The sequence below is a fragment of the Anarhichas minor genome, unplaced genomic scaffold (genome assembly GCF_050575085.1).
Source record: "Anarhichas minor isolate MPS153535 unplaced genomic scaffold, ASM5057508v1 ptg000012l, whole genome shotgun sequence".
Lineage (NCBI taxonomy): Eukaryota > Metazoa > Chordata > Actinopteri > Perciformes > Anarhichadidae > Anarhichas > Anarhichas minor.
In genome coordinates this window covers 4,780,867-4,797,241 of record NW_027466458.1, presented here as the reverse complement: position 1 = coordinate 4,797,241, position 16,375 = coordinate 4,780,867, and the positions used below count along the sequence as shown (strand labels likewise).

Sequence of the window (16,375 nt, the reverse complement as noted above, 5' to 3'; positions counted from 1 at the left end):
TCTAAATTAGCCTTAAAGGTGCACAATAAGCACCCAGCTGAAAATATGTTTTGTCCACAAGCAGCTTCTGTCTTTATGCCACTGCAGGGAAACATTAGTGTTGTGTTTTTCGTGGACCAATAATCCTTTTTAAAAATGTTTTCAAAGAACAGATATTCCAGGTGTTCTTTGTGTTTATTTCAGCATTGTAAAATTGTCCTGAATGGCATTACAGTAAGAAATGAGAAAAGAATGCCAGAGCTGTGAGAGAAAATGCCTGAGCCCCACACAAGCTGAGGGAATGTATTTGAAAGTACTTCAAGCAAGTTATAGAAACCATTGGCCCGCCACACGGTTTCAGAACCAAAACTGACCTCTTGTGTGTCTTCGCGTCGTGTATCAGCACTTGACACAACTTCTGTAAACATAGAGGACATCATTTGTTCATAGTCTGGTGGAAGCTTTACTGGAGAAGACACATATTTGCAAGGTGTGGGTCGATTTGTGGGTCTTACTCAATTGCTGTTTCATCATCTTGCTCATCAGCTTCAGTAAGACCATCAGTACGGTTATTATGCCGATGACACCTATAACCAAATATGGTACACTTCCTGGACAAAGAAAGAGAAAGAGAGATGCAAAAAAAAGTTTGATCACACCTTATGGTACTGAGCATAAGCTCATTGTCCTCTTTGCTACAAATTTATCTTTTAACAATCACAAACTTGCTTTTCACAGGATATGTGAATACTGATATGTTGTTGCATGGACTGCATCATTTTAAATAAAGGTGGCAGAAATAAAGTAGTACTGGTAATGTATCTGAGAATATGATTGTATTGACTATTGTATGTGTATTTATATATATATATGAATACTTGTGATTTGCAACTTCAATTAACATTTAAATTAGTGCTGGGCAAGTTAACACGTTAACGCATTCATTAATTAACACCGACAATTATTTTATCGCTTGTTAACGCATTTTTTAAATTTATTATTATAATTTTTTTGTATTGAAAGACAAGAGACAATACATAGACATAACAACAAGAGGATGACAAGAACAGTGGGATAAAAGCCAGCAAACATCCTATAGTCAGACACTTACATGTTAGTGCACCTATATGATGAAATTCACGGTAAACGCATTTAAACGGCACAGATCGGGACCGAGCGAAGGACTTTGAAAGTTAGCGGAAAGATTAACGTGAGACAACATCCGGTTTCTTCAGACGAACATCCGGTTTTCAGAATAAGATGCCAACAAAGTATGAATTATATTCACATTAAGTATAAAACATGCTACCTGCATCTCGTGAACCAAATGTTATTGCACTTTTGTTCATATAGCAGTACTTTTAAAATAAAAGTGCGCAATATACTACTTTTGAATTCATGATTGAACTTTGCCATAACAATGCGATTAATCGCGATTAAATATTTTAATCGTTGCCCAGCACTAATTTAAATATATGCAGTAAATGTATTTAAATATGTTATATGGTTCAGATGAGTGCACTCACTATCAGATCCTGGTGTTGCTGATGCAGTAGTTGTATTGAGGGTCGTGTTAGACATTTCAGTAATAATATCTGAAAAGTTTGAAGACATCGTGGAGCTGTATGTAACTGCAAATGAGAGAGTGGAACCAACGACGACTGCTTTTGGAGTCGTCTTGGGACTGGGGGAATGAGCTGAAAATAACAGACACAGTATTAATATCAACAATTTGGAAAGTTATTACTTTCGGGCAAAGGAGTGTTTTCTTAAAATGAAGAGAGTAAACTTACCTTCTGTGACGTTAAGAATCACCTTTATAAATGATTCATAGCCGGATTTCTCAAACACACAAACGTATGTTTTGGAGTCTGACTTTTGGAGATTTGTGAAGGTCACAAACAAGCTTTTTTCTTTGTTTTGTAACATTATTCTGTTTTCATAAATAATTTCTCCATATGCTACTTTGCCGATGATGTGATGGTCTTCCGAGCATGGACTGTAACAAAAGTACTTAACATTCTCTTTTACATTAGTCCAAGCGTCCCAGTCTGAGCATTTGATCGTCACACTTTCCCCAACACGACCGTTTATGTAGAGACGCTTCATCTCCACAATACTCAGAGCTACAAGTGGAAATAAAGGAAACATTTTTGCCATTGTCATAGTGTCTATGTACATTTCTTTTAAAATTGGTCCATTTTTACTATTTGTGATGGCAAAACTTCACTTAAAAAAAAAAACAGACCACAAAATAATAATAATAATAATAATAATAATAATAATAATAATTTAGCAAAATAAAGAACACATATTTCATCCAACAGCTACAGCATTTATACACAAGCTACAGTAGGTTGAAATACAGAAAAAAATAACTCACCAGAAAGAAGACAAGTGTATGCATAGATTTGTATCATCGTGAAAATGACAAGAGTACAAGAGAACAAGTATGGGAATCATCAGGTCAGTCAACAGTCTTTACAGCTCACCTCCACTTCCCCTTCCTGTCATCAGTTGCTACTCCTCCCCTCCCCCGAACACAGACACACACGCACACACACATACTCACACTGACACAAAGCATACAGTGTAATGTGTAAGACTATGTTCGTGCGCACAAAACCAAAAACCATACAAATAAAAAAGAAAAACCGTATTAATTCAGAATTTGAACAGATATCAAAGAAAAGTGCAATATTTAAATGTAAAATATAATGTTTATGGCGGACAATTTGACACTTGAAAACACAAGGGCACAAACACTAAGTGTGCATGAGTTAGCAGCTCAGACGCACCAACTAAAAAAAAAAGCAGTCTTTTGAAGAATCGTCGCAAACTTTGCATTTTCTTTCTGCCGTGACATGTAATTCCAATTCAAAGTGAATAAAAGCACATCAGACAAAGTATTTGGGCCGCAGTCTTTAGCATTGTTACAGTCACTAGCAATATTCAGGATGTGTGTAAATCTTTCAAAGCCCACCAAACCCACCAAAGGCACCTGGACCTGATTGCATCCCCGGCCGAGCTCTTAAGGTGTGTGCATACCAACTGGCAGATGTCTTCACTGACATTTTCAACCTCTCACCGCTCCAGTCCCCACATGTTTCAAAAAGACCACCACTGTCCCTGTCTCCCAGAAGAATGACAAACAGATCTAAAGACGACAGCATAACCCTAACCATCCACACGTCCCTCTACCTGGTCCAGAGGAACGTGAATGTGAGAATGCTGTTCATTGACGACAGTTAGGCGTTCAACTCCATCGTGCCCTCTAAGCTGGTCATCAAGCTCGGAGACCTGGGACATTTCACCACCCTCTGTGGAGCTTCCTGACGGGCAGACCCAGGGCTGTGCGGAAAGGTACACCGCAGCCGTGAGACCGTGCGGACTGTATAGCGCACTGACTGCACATGCTCAGGTTTCGTTCCAAACTCTGGTCCAGTTGGTGGCATATGCATATACTGTAGCTGGTTTGGCAAAGAAGATAGCAAAGTGGATGCTTGTTTTGCAAAGAGGTTGTGCGAGGAGATCTGTCATCACCCACGTTTATATAATTTGTCTTCAAAAAAGTAAAAAGACAAATTGAGTTGTACTTTTGGCAAACAACAGTATGGTGAATCACAGCTAGCAACTGGAATGTGTGGATTGGGAAATGTGCATGCGTGGAACCCCAGAACGACACGGTACATGACTTGTAGTACTGCCCGGTACAAGTCTGCAGCTCTTCACTGACATGGAATGGTGAAAGTATGTCCCAGGCTTTAGTAAATGCAGGCCAGATTGGAAAATATAATATATATATATATATATATATATATATTTTTTTTTTAATCTTTCAACATACTGCCATATAATAGTGATGCAATAGCATCTGCTGCAGTGATCATTCAAAGTTGTGACGTAGATGTGTGGACTGTCATACCCTTTTGGTGGGTGTGAGAGTGCTATAGACTTGGTCTTTATCCATCGTCAAATGGTGGAGTGATTGGTAGACTTCATCAGGACCTGCACTCTTGGGGAACAAAACATGTTTAAATTAATATTATTAGAACAGTCCCAAATTAAAATAAGTGAAATAAAATGCATTTTAATTGAACGTAATTGAAATTTAAAGACGACACATTGGTGCAACGTGTCAACAAAGCTCAAACATTTGCAAAATTGACCTTAAATGGCATTCAGGTTAATGACTGCAGACTAGTGTTTTCTTTAGCTTTCACCATTCTGCCATTTAATAGTGATGCAATAGCTCCTGCTGCAGTCATCATTCAAAGTTGTGACGTAGATGTGTGGACTGTCATACCCTTTCGGTGGGTGTGAGAGTGCTATAGACTTGATCTTTATCCATCGTCAAATGGTGGAGTGATTGGTAGACTTCATCAGGACCTGCAATCTGTGGGGACAGAGTATATTGCATTTTATTAAAATTTAATTGAAATTGAGTTTGCAAAGTGCCCTGAAATGGTATTAAAGTTAGAAGCTACAAGCCAGTGGAAAGGAGAAGTAATTTTAGGACCAAGAACGTCATGGTACTCTATATAGCAGACGCAGCAACATACTGTCATCAGGAACAGGTTATTTTGTCCTCTGAAGATCTAAAGATATCATGAATACAAATACTACACGACTAAAAAGCCTAAATATTGGACGTGAAACATAATGTTAACCCTTTCCAACTCCTTCTCCATTTATTTCCAAAGATACCCGAAGATCATTTTACTTCAACATATTTCTGTTTAGGAAAATCTCCTTTAATTTGGGTAGCCTTGAGTCTGATTACTCCGACCTGATGACTAATGGCTGCTAGGGTTAAGGGAGGACTGGATGGCTTGTCTGGTACTTCTAAATTAGCCTTAAAGGTGCACAATAAGCACCCAGCTGAAAATATGTTTTGTCCACAAGCAGCTTCTGTCTTTATGCCACTGCAGGGAAACATTAGTGTTGTGTTTTTCGTGGACCAATAATCCTTTTTAAAAATGTTTTCAAAGAACAGATATTCCAGGTGTTCTTTGTGTTTATTTCAGCATTGTAAAATTGTCCTGAATGGCATTACAGTAAGAAATGAGAAAAGAATGCCAGAGCTGTGAGAGAAAATGCCTGAGCCCCACACAAGCTGAGGGAATGTATTTGAAAGTACTTCAAGCAAGTTATAGAAACCATTGGCCCGCCACACGGTTTCAGAACCAAAACTGACCTCTTGTGTGTCTTCGCGTCGTGTATCAGCACTTGACACAACTTCTGTAAACATAGAGGACATCATTTGTTCATAGTCTGGTGGAAGCTTTACTGGAGAAGACACATATTTGCAAGGTGTGGGTCGATTTGTGGGTCTTACTCAATTGCTGTTTCATCATCTTGCTCATCAGCTTCAGTAAGACCATCAGTACGGTTATTATGCCGATGACACCTATAACCAAATATGGTACACTTCCTGGACAAAGAAAGAGAAAGAGAGATGCAAAAAAAAGTTTGATCACACCTTATGGTACTGAGCATAAGCTCATTGTCCTCTTTGCTACAAATTTATCTTTTAACAATCACAAACTTGCTTTTCACAGGATATGTGAATACTGATATGTTGTTGCATGGACTGCATCATTTTAAATAAAGGTGGCAGAAATAAAGTAGTACTGGTAATGTATCTGAGAATATGATTGTATTGACTATTGTATGTGTATTTATATATATATGAATACTTATGATTTGCAACTTCAATTAACATTTAAATATATGCAGTACATGTATTTAAATATGTTATATATATCTGGTTCAGATGAGTGCACTCACTATCAGATCCTGGTGTTGCTGATGCAGTAGTTGTATTGAGGGTCGTGTTTGACATTTCAGTAATAATATCTGAAAAGTTTGAAGACATCGTGGAGCTGTATGTAACTGCAAATGAGAGAGTGGAACCAACGATGACTGTTTTTGGAGTCGTCTTGGGACTGGGGGAATGAGCTGAAAATAACAGACACAGTATTAATATCAACAATTTGGAAAGTTATTACTTTCGGGCAAAGGAGTGTTTTCTTAATGCGAAAATTAAGAGAGTAAACTTACCTTCTGTGACGTTAAGAATCACCTTTATAAATGATTCATAGCCGGATTTCTCAAACACACAAACGTATGTTTTGGAGTCTGACTTTTGGAGATTTGTGAAGGTCACAAACAAGCTTTTTTCTTTGTTTTGTAACATTATTCTGTTTTCATAAATAATTTCTCCATATGCTGCTTTGCCGATGATGTGATGGTCTTCCGAGCATGGACTGTAACAAAAGTACTTAACATTCTCTTTTACATCAGTCCAAGCGTCCCAGTCTGAGCATTTGATTGTCACACTTTCCCCAACACGACGGTTTATGTAGAGAGGCTTCATCTCCACAATACTCAGAGCTACAGGCGGAAATAAAGGAAACATTTTTGCCATTGTCATAGTGTCTATGTACATTTCTTTTAAAATTGGTCCATTTTTACTATTTGTGATGGCAAAACTTCACTTAAAAAAAAAATTGACCACAAAATAATAATAATAATAATAATAATAATAATAATAATAATTTAGCAAAATAAAGAACACATATTTCATCCAACAGCTACAGCATTTATACACAAGCTACAGTAGGTTGAAATACAGAAAAAAATAACTCACCAGAAAGAAGACAAGTGTATGCATAGATTTGTATCATCGTGAAAATGACAAGAGTACAAGAGAACAAGTATGGGAATCATCAGGTCAGTCAACAGTCTTTACAGCTCACCTCCACTTCCCCTTCCTGTCATCAGTTGCTACTCCTCCCCTCCCCCGAACACAGACACACACACACACACACACACACACACACACACACACACACACACACACACACTGACACAAAGCATACAGTGTAATGTGTAAGACTATGTTCGTGCGCACAAAACCAAAAACCATACAAATAAAAAAGAAAAACCGTATTAATTCAGAATTTGAACAGATATCAAAGAAAAGTGCAATATTTAAATGTAAAATATAATGTTTATGGCGGACAATTTGAAACAAAGTGTGCATGAGTTAGCAGCTCAAACGCACCAACTAAAAAAAAAAGCAGTCTTTTGAAGAATCGTCGCAAACTTTGCATTTTCTTTCTGCCGTGACATGTAATTCCAATTCAAAGTAAATAAAAGCACATCAGACAAAGTATTTGGGCCGCAGTCTTTAGCATTGTTACAGTCACTAGCAATATTCAGGATGTGTGTAAATCTTTCAAAGCCCACCAAACCCACCTGGACCCGATGGCATCCCCGGCCGAGCTCTTAAGGTGTGTGCATACCAACTGGCAGATGTCTTCACTGACATTTTCAACCTCTCACCGCTCCAGTCCCCACATGTTTCAAAAAGACCACCACTGTCCCTGTCTCCCAGAAGAATGACAAACAGATCTAAAGACGACAGCATAACCCTAACCATCCACACGTCCCTCTACCTGGACCAGAGGAACGTGAATGTGAGAATGCTGTTCATTGACGACAGTTAGGCGTTCAACTCCATCGTGCCCTCTAAGCTGGTCATCAAGCTCGGAGACCTGGGACATTTCACCACCCTCTGTGGAGCTTCCTGACGGGCAGACCCAGGGCTGTGCGGAAAGGTACACCGCAGCCGTGAGACCGTGCGGACTGTATAGCGCACTATGTAGATATAAAGAGTTCATTCTAAGGCAGAAAACACAACAATTCTTATTTTCAGGTGATTATGAACTAAAGAATACATAATCAATAGATACTACACAGTGGCACACGGGATCATGGGAATAAACCAAAGGAAACAAAGGGAATGACTAACTAACTTGCTCTGCCCATCGACTTTCTAGCAGCTGACTGTGTTTTCTTTATTTTCTTAAGGCACACTGAACTCCCTCAGGGCCACCATACTTCACTCTGTACTATCCTCGTCTACAAGGCCAAGGTTCTGGAGCCAACAAGATTACATATTTTTTGGAACCAAAATTCTGATTTCTGTAATTCTTTCTCCGTATAATCAAACAAAATGCTCCAGTCATGTAAACAGCACTATTTCTGGTAGACATCAATTCATGCATTGATAAACAGATTCTTATTTTTTTTTTCCCATTACAGTGTTGCTTGCTAACATGAAACTTCAAACGTAATCAAACATAACAATAAGCAGAACTGTGACTAATACGGAGCCGTTGATGCATGAACAAGGATGTACGGAGAACATGGTATGCAGGCTTAGAGGAAGATAAAACAGCCCTTTGTGACATGTCTGGGGAGCCACACAATCACACATTTTTCCTTTGCATATTCGAGACCACATTGGGACACTTTGTCCTTTCACTTTATCTCTTAGGCTAGCCAGTTTGTGCTCTCCTCTGCATTATGAGACTATGCTACAGCAGGTATGAAGGATTAGAGAAGCAGATCGAAGCGGTCCATGACTGACGCCAGGCCTCACAACACTTACTGATAATTCGGTCCTTCCTCTTCAACACATTTCACATCTGACTATGAAACGGCCGAAAATGTGTTGGCCATTCATGGAAGCAGAGCACCTTATCTCACCGCCACCTCTCCACCGTCATTCCTCCCCCTTTCCATTTCCACCTGCTGTTCCCTCCTTTCTTCTCTCATAGTCGTGATTAACCAAACCATTCTCCTCTCCTCGGTAATGTGTCTCAACAAGCAAGGAGGAAATGAGAGAATATTATCACCGTCCTTTGCTGGCTTTGGCGGCGCTCATCGTTACAACACACTTTCATCATCCACTGACAATGCTGGGCCTTTGTGTTTGTGTGTTTGTGTGTGTGTGTGTTTGTGTGTGTGTGTGTGTGTGCAGTAGTGTCACAGATAAGCAACGGATTGTCAGGGCAGCTCATGTGAATGCTGCCATTTGACACTGGAACACAATGAGTCAACCACTGTAATACTGTCTTACACGTAAAGGGACAATGCGTCGATTTGTACTGTTTATTCTAGACTATAGATGTTTTTCACACAGCAGTTAAATAAGCACGGCACCTGAGCCAATCAGAGCGCAGAGCTGCAAATGGAAAAGGGATGAGAACTTAATTTCAATCCACTCAAAGCCACTCAACATGCTCTCTGAAGATACATTTCTGATAATTATACTTACACTCCCCCATCTTACCATTGTGATGTTTGATGGCCACTGTCTATAGAGACAGAATGTAGTATGAGAACACGTAACAAAATGTATCCTGTTTGAGTCAATCTGACTGTTCTTGATCATATAATTGTACGACATCATCCTCCTGGCCCTGGCTCTTCATTCTGTTGTCTCCGGGTCTAGCCCATCTTCAAATTCACTTTCGTGCTCACAATCGATTTCTGCATCATCTTCCTTTTCTGACAGATCCTTCTCTTCCACCACAGATGCTGTCTCAATCTCTTGTATTATTCGCTGGGAGGTTCCCTGAGCACACGTTGCTGGACTCCACTGACAATGTGAAAGTGTGAAGATGATCCTGGTGGCTGCTCCACTAGTGAGTCAGAAGAGGGAAGACATTAGTGTGCCAAAGGAATTCATCACATTGCTGTGCTGTTTCTTTCCTTCACAAAAATACAAAGAATTTTCCCTATATATTATTCTAGAAGTGGTCATTTTAGTAGTTTACCACTGCATGGTTGAAACCCCTAAAAAACATGAACTCTTACAGCGTAACAGGCCTTATGCTAGCATCCATTTGGTAGTAAAATTCAGCTTTACTGAATGATTTAGTATTAGTCTTTACTGGTCTATTTTAATGAAAGTCTAAGTTATTATAAAACAAAGTTTTCCCTGTGGTATCTGATAATGCAGATACTTTTGGTTTAACCTGTTCAGGTATCTGTTAACCTAATATAACCACCAAGGGCAGTGCGGAAAATATAGTAAGGAAAAGGAAAGCTCCTGTCATGAGCATCCCACTGTCTTATCAGCCACAACAGCATCGCTGGTATTGCTTTTACCTTTTGAGTCTGTGTGTGCATCCTCACGGCAAAATGTGGTCCTGGAGACATTTTCTGTATCAGGAACTACCACAGAGGAAGTTTTGAGAACTTTGTAAAGTCCATATGTCTGCCAGTCTGTTTGTCACTGTGATACCGTTACAGCCGAGCCAGATGCAGTCACGGAACTTTACGGGTGTGTAGTTGATATCAAGTTGACAGATGGGTGTGGTCCGAGAGAGGGCGCTGGAAGTAGGGCGGTAGGTAGTGGGTAAAGGGCCGCCCCACTTTATGCCCCTGGTCAGCTCTGGTGTGATCCCATCACAACATTCTCTTTAGTTCTTTGATGCAGCTGAATTCTCACTAGCTTACCTCGTCAATACCAACCTTCATGCCACTCAATTAGCTTTAAAAAGCTTTGCTTCAGAGGGTTTAGGAGGTCTTATATGTTAATAAACCACTAAAGCCTCTTTGTCCACCTCGCTAACTAAGAAATTCAGTTTCGTCTCATTTGTCTGAGCGAAAGTGATGAATGAGCTCTCTATGGATTTTGCAGCAAAAAACTTTAAGATACGAGAAATGGATACTGTGGTTCTTATCCAATTTGCCAATTCATTGGTTTTAAAATTCACCAGATTGAATGTGCACATTGAATACAATCAATGTTCCCAGTGTTCTCTGTAGTTGTACGGAAAATTCAATGGGTTTTACTAAATGCCATGCCAGTAGGCAAGAATGAGGAATACAGGGTCAACACTGTAATAGTACTGCTGGGAAACTAGAACTACTTATGGGTGATGGTCCATGCCCCCAACCCCTATTCTCTATGTTTGGATTTTGAATGATGGACTGAATTTCTTCCCACAGTCCACAAATACTGAAGTTAAGTCTGTTGAATTATCTAATTTGCCCACAGCCGTGGCCACCAAGTGGGTGTTGTCCCATATTAGATTCAGTGGCTGTCTCTCTCTCTCTGTGGTTCTGCTCAATAAGCCTTTTTCACAGCTGACATTTTGACTTGTCACAGTAGGTAAAGCGCAGGTGTTTCGGGTGTCACTAACGATAGCACTGTTTTATTCAAGCTGAGACAAAGAAAGCGCCGCAGAACGGGCTGAACTCATCGTGTCTACTTGGGTGTCATGTTTCCATCGCTGCAGATTGGAGCTGGAGCCGATGAATACCCGTGACTCCTGCATAGACATTTGTCCCGGGAATTAATGCCGATTCCGAAGAAGGAAAGAAAAAGTAATTTGTGAGGCGAGAAAAGAGACACGGTGAGAGAGAAGGTAGGAGGTTGTGTACTACGCTGAATCATCCATCAGGTCAAGTTTGCTGCATCCCACAATACAAATAAAACCATTAACCAAGTAAAAGCCTGTTATTAAGAATACCTTGATCATAATAAACCGGCCTATTCAGAGAGCAATATTACTATAAAGGGAGTTCCAAAACCCTTATCTAAACTCATCATGTTGACACTCTTTTGGACAACTTTTTAAAAAAGTATTTCAGTATATTTATCTTTGCTCACTCACTTAAAGCGAGCTAATCTTCAAAAACATTTCTTGTTATATTTATTGAAAGTCCCATTCACTTCTTTTGGCTGTTGAGGGTTGTATGGAGCCTGTCCAATCATTTTATTTTGCCCAAATGAAATGATTGGACCTGCTCGCCTTTCTGCCAGACTTCTGCCAGAGTTGAGTCCCTGCCTGACCCTTCCCCATATGAAATTATGTAGAGTTTATGGTAACATATAAAGTCAGGCCGTGGTCGTCAGGGAAAACAGAAACATAAAAGCGATAATTACAAATTTCACATCACTGAAGACTCCAGAGATTCTCTTTAAAAACAATATTATTTAATTTTTTATTTTATTGGTATTGTTATATACATGGCATAATTTGTGCTTTTTTATTATCAAGAATAAAACCATAAGAGAACACATCAGAAAACTAAACTTTAAACCAGGATTGAGTTGTTCTTTTTTTCAGCAGGATATACTGAGAGTTCTACAAAACCAGGAGAGAAGAGGAGGAAAACGTCCAAAAAGTAAATAGATAGATAGGTAGATTGATAAATATATAGTTTTTTCCAGAGTCACTTGCAGATGTTCCACTGAGGGTAGTGTGAACGTTCAGACTGTGATGTGCTTTTACCAACAGCAGCAAAGGCACCTGTGTATCACTTTGTTTAAAAAAAGAAAGAAAGTATGCCTCAGGGCCTTAATCCAGTCGAGTCCACACACATAAAACCAAATCCATCCAGGATTTCTTCCAGGGGGATTTCTGAGACACAAATCTTTTGATTTCCAGCCATCGCAAAGGTTGAGTGCTAGGTTAGCCAGCTCGAGGCCATTCACTCTGATCCCCCCCCCCCATCTGAGACTGATTTAATATATCAAAAATAACCCCCGGAATATTATTTTGGACCTTCTTGACTTTTCCTGGTTGAAATGGGGCATAGTGTGAAAGTGAAGGGACACTTATTCTGATATTTGAGTTGAAATGGAAAAAGGACATTAAAGTTGCAACATGCAATACCGAGTCACCTGCTCCAAAATAATAGGGGGTAGCATTACACCTCTACTATTGGGTCATTACAATCTAAATTTACAGACAGAAGTTGTATTTAAAAAGTCAAGTACTAACTAACGGCGGGGCAAGAATACACAGAATTCAATCAAAGTGCTGAAACTCTGAGAGCTGCTCAAAATAACACTGCATGTCTTATAATCGTCACGTGTGGCAGCAGTCTATAGTTTACATGAGCCATCCGAGTATTTACTGTGCCACTAGACGGGGGCTGGTTGGTCCATGTAACGTTAAATTAGTTTGTTTATTGGCTCGGGTCCAGAGGGAAGGAGACAAGGGAACGACTCAGGTTTTTGTCCTCCCTGCTGACGTGGGACTGCCTCGCAGGGAGAAGAGTGAGCAGTGACTCAGGGGGAACAAGCTTTAGTTGTGGTGGCTCGGATTCGGTCAGCAAAAAAAAACAACAGCACCAGGAGACAGAGAGGGCTGGGTGTACACTGTGTCACGGTAGCGACAGAATGTTTGCTCATCAGTCGGCGAGCCGGGGCAGCAGTCCTCCGTGATCAGAGCCCCGGTACTGGGGTTTGCGCTGTCTGTATTTGAGTCGCAGCACGCTGTACTCCCAGTGAAGCAGCCCACTGGCAGCTGTGAGGACGAGGCGAGGGTGTGAGTCATTTTCTTATTTCTGACATTTTGAATTTAATCCAAAGAAAAAACTATAAAATGACCAGGGACCATGGATTTGTTGTGGACAAGCCTCGGGGGAGATCTACTTCTTCATTCTCAAGGAACAAGTGGTATTACAAGAAAGTATGGTCTGGGAAAGGCTGACTTACAGTCGATATCTCCAACACAATACATAGACGTCTTTAACATAACGTCAACGACGTCAACACTGTCACCTCTTCCCATTCCGTTGATCGTGTTAGTTCCTACTTTAAATGTTTTAAACAAAAGTTCCAGCTTTGTCTTACACATTGCCTTTTTAACAAGTGAAGAAATAGCAAATAAGGTGTGGAGACAACAAATAACCATGCCATTTGGTGAGTGACGGGTAAGAGAGAAAAAGACAAGACAAAAAGAAAAGACAACATTCAGAAATGTAACAGCTGGAATGAATATAGAGAGGGAAAACCAAGGAGTATCGAGAGGTAAAAATACTGCAGTAAAGACGAGCGGAGGAAGGAACAAAAAGAGAGCAAAGAGCAGAAACGTTTCTCAATGACACAGAAAACTGACATGACTGAGAAGGAAGCGGGCTTGACAAGAAGAGCAGAAAGGTCATGCTAAAAGAGTGAGAAAAGTCTGACAGTCAAGTAACACAGGATGAAGATGTATAATGCTCTATAACAAGACCACGATTGGTCTGGCCGTCGCCTGACTGCTGCCTCTGCCTGCCTGTGAGACTGAACTCACTTTCGTCTTCTCATACCATTTGCTTTATGTCTCTGATGAGAAAGCATCACATGCCCATGTAGAAGGACTCCAGAGAGTCTGTGGGAACAGACCCTGAATCTGGTACTAATGGTTACTGAAAAGGTTTCTTATTAACCAGTCCAGTGGATGAAAGCAGATAAAACAATGTTTTCTGTATTTTTAACCAGACCAGTGGAAGAGAGTGGATCGGCAGAACGTTTTCTTTACCAGTCCAATGCATGTAGGTGCATGGACAGAAACAAATAACTAGAGCACAGATGAGGGATAAAGGAGAGCCGCAGCAAAATATGAAGGACAAAAAGGATTATGAGGATGTTATAGGGAAAACAACAGAATTCAAAGAGATACAAAGTCAAATATTGTATCTGAAAACAAAGAGAACTAGAATAAAATAAAAGTAGATGTGAATAAATATAAAACGTGTGGGGGACAACTGGTAAATGCAAGGTTGAAGCACAATTATTTGCATTAGTTATCCTATGAAAAGTGGTGTCAGAGAGCATATTCTTTATCAGGCGCAGATTAATGCAGAAGGGTCACACGTCAACGTTTGGGTTGAAAGACTAGAGGGGGAGGAGGGGGAAGGCCTTTCTGGTATAGATTGGTCCATTAGCTAGCCTTAGCTTCCCACTAGACTAAACCATTGTCTGATTTATTTGTTAGTGACCCGCAGGGCTCAACCAAAGTCCACACTGGTGTCTGTTTGCTAACTGAGTCCTTGTCCGTGTCCTTGCTGGCGCGTTTGCAGTCCATCACCATATCTGTTGATCCTAACAAAAGCCGGAGCATGTTTTCCAGGACGTTTTGGTCATACACTGAACACACAACTCACTTTTATTGTAAGACAGTTTGCTGTTCTCAGGAAACCCCCCGCATGTAATCCTTGTGACTTTCAGAAACCATCATGGCAGCAATTCAACAAAGGCAAAGAAAGCCAACGAGGGAGCCCCAGACTGAGACTGTGGATCCATGTCCATGAGTAGCATCATAGCATCATATCTACCAGCTAACCTTGGCTTTTGCTTCCCACCAAGTCATCCTTCCTCCTGACTGGCACTGACAACATGATCAATCCATAATAATTTGGACAGGGAGCTGACAAAAGCTTCTTCTCCAGCTCTAGTCCATGTTGATTCAGTCCTTTTACTGGCATCAGCTTTACTCCAAGCCACAGTCCATGTTACTTTGGTCTCTTAGCAAGCATTAGCTTCCTGCCAAGCTCTAATCCATATAATTCGATTGGTTAACAGACATGAACTTCTCGCCATGCTACAATCCATGTTAATTCAGTTTGTTATCTGGCATTAGGTTCCCACCAAGCCCTGATCCACGTTGATTCAGTCAGTTGGCTAGCATTAGCTTCATACTCTAATAGTCCGTATGTCCCGAGTGTCTGTTGACCTCCCACTTTCAGCTCCAGAGACAAAAGTTACTGGTGGTTTGGCAGGTAGATCCTTTCTCAGCCGGGGACAGGTAGAGTTTGCCGTTAGCGCAGGCACAAAGCTCGTACACAGTCTGTTTGGTGTAGGTGGTGCCTGCTGGCGCCCCTTCCAGGGGGTCCACAGCACTGCCGAAGGGAATGCGGCCCAGCCTGATGGTGTTGGCGTCTAGAAAGATCTGTGGACATAAAAGAAAAATTATTTAAAAAAAACTTGGTTGGAGAACACAAGAAAGGACAAAGAAAAGAAAAAAGAAAGACAATGAAATAATATATGAAACATGAAAATGATACACAGAAGTTGATGTTACTGCTGTAGTACGGAGTTCCCATGGATTGTCTTGGTGCCTAAAATAACACACAAAAACAGAAGGGGGGGAAAAATGAAAAGAAACAGGGATTGTGGATACAGAGGAAGAGAGAGCACGTTGCCGTAGGGGATGACTATACTCTCTGTGGTAGACTGGGGTTGTCATCAAGAAAGATCTACAGAGACAGAGAGGGAATTTCTATTTAGAACGGGACTCTTTTGATGAAGAGGCAGAGTGGGAGTGAACGAGGCAGAGAGCAAGATAGGTGAAGAGAAAGGCAAGGAAATCAGTGGGAGAGGAGTGAGGGGAAGACAAACAGATGCAGGAAGACAGGGCAAAGCATGCAGCAGGGAAAAGTGCATACTACAAAGAAAGCCATCTTTTACACCAGCTAATTTGCTGCAATATCCCATCTATTATTATCGCTCAACACATTTGGCGAAAAACGGGTGAGAAAAAGACGCCATCTTCAAGATAAAATCAGTAAGCTTATTGGTATCAAGATAAAAGTAATAAGTTAAAAATACTCAATACAAGACACTTTTTAGTTTATCTGCATGGGCAAGATGAGGTATCTCTTTAGCCATTTTTGCAACATTTGTATGAGTGCAGCTATCACAGACTTTGGAAAAAACAATAAATTGCAAACGGATTTTCTTAAATGATTTCCAATGCAACTAGACCTTCACTTGGAGGAGTTTCAATCAGTTTGGGCTGAAGGACGGGTCAAGGGG

The 16,375-nt window shown here is 40.5% G+C and overlaps 3 protein-coding genes across 4 annotated transcripts in view; all 3 read right to left on the bottom strand.

Annotated features, from left to right (window-relative positions):
• Window positions 1-322: 322 nt before the first annotated feature.
• On the bottom strand, window positions 323-3,674 carry LOC142948626 (uncharacterized). The gene is made up of 4 exons (XM_076090759.1): window positions 2,363-3,674; window positions 1,773-2,105; window positions 1,502-1,676; window positions 323-586 (listed from the first exon to the last, which is right to left on the bottom strand). The coding sequence occupies exons 1-4, from the start codon at window positions 2,397-2,399 to the stop codon at window positions 424-426; spliced, it is 708 nt and encodes a 235-aa protein (XP_075946874.1). The 5' UTR covers window positions 2,400-3,674; the 3' UTR covers window positions 323-423.
• A 1,471-nt stretch (window positions 3,675-5,145) lies between these two features.
• LOC142948729 (uncharacterized) lies at window positions 5,146-6,862 on the bottom strand. Its single transcript, XM_076090863.1, has 4 exons — window positions 6,632-6,862; window positions 6,043-6,375; window positions 5,766-5,940; window positions 5,146-5,409 (listed from the first exon to the last, which is right to left on the bottom strand). Exons 1-4 carry the CDS (start codon window positions 6,666-6,668, stop codon window positions 5,247-5,249), a joined length of 708 nt encoding a protein of 235 aa, XP_075946978.1. The 5' UTR covers window positions 6,669-6,862; the 3' UTR covers window positions 5,146-5,246.
• A 7,781-nt stretch (window positions 6,863-14,643) lies between these two features.
• Window positions 14,644-16,375, bottom strand: part of sgcz (sarcoglycan zeta) — a 121,767-nt gene continuing 120,035 nt past the window's right edge. For both annotated transcript variants that reach the window (XM_076090757.1, XM_076090758.1), the window contains one exon: window positions 14,644-15,509. In XM_076090757.1, the coding sequence (XP_075946872.1) occupies window positions 15,303-15,509 (207 nt within the window). In that variant the 3' untranslated portion in view covers window positions 14,644-15,302. The remainder of the gene's footprint in view (window positions 15,510-16,375) is intronic.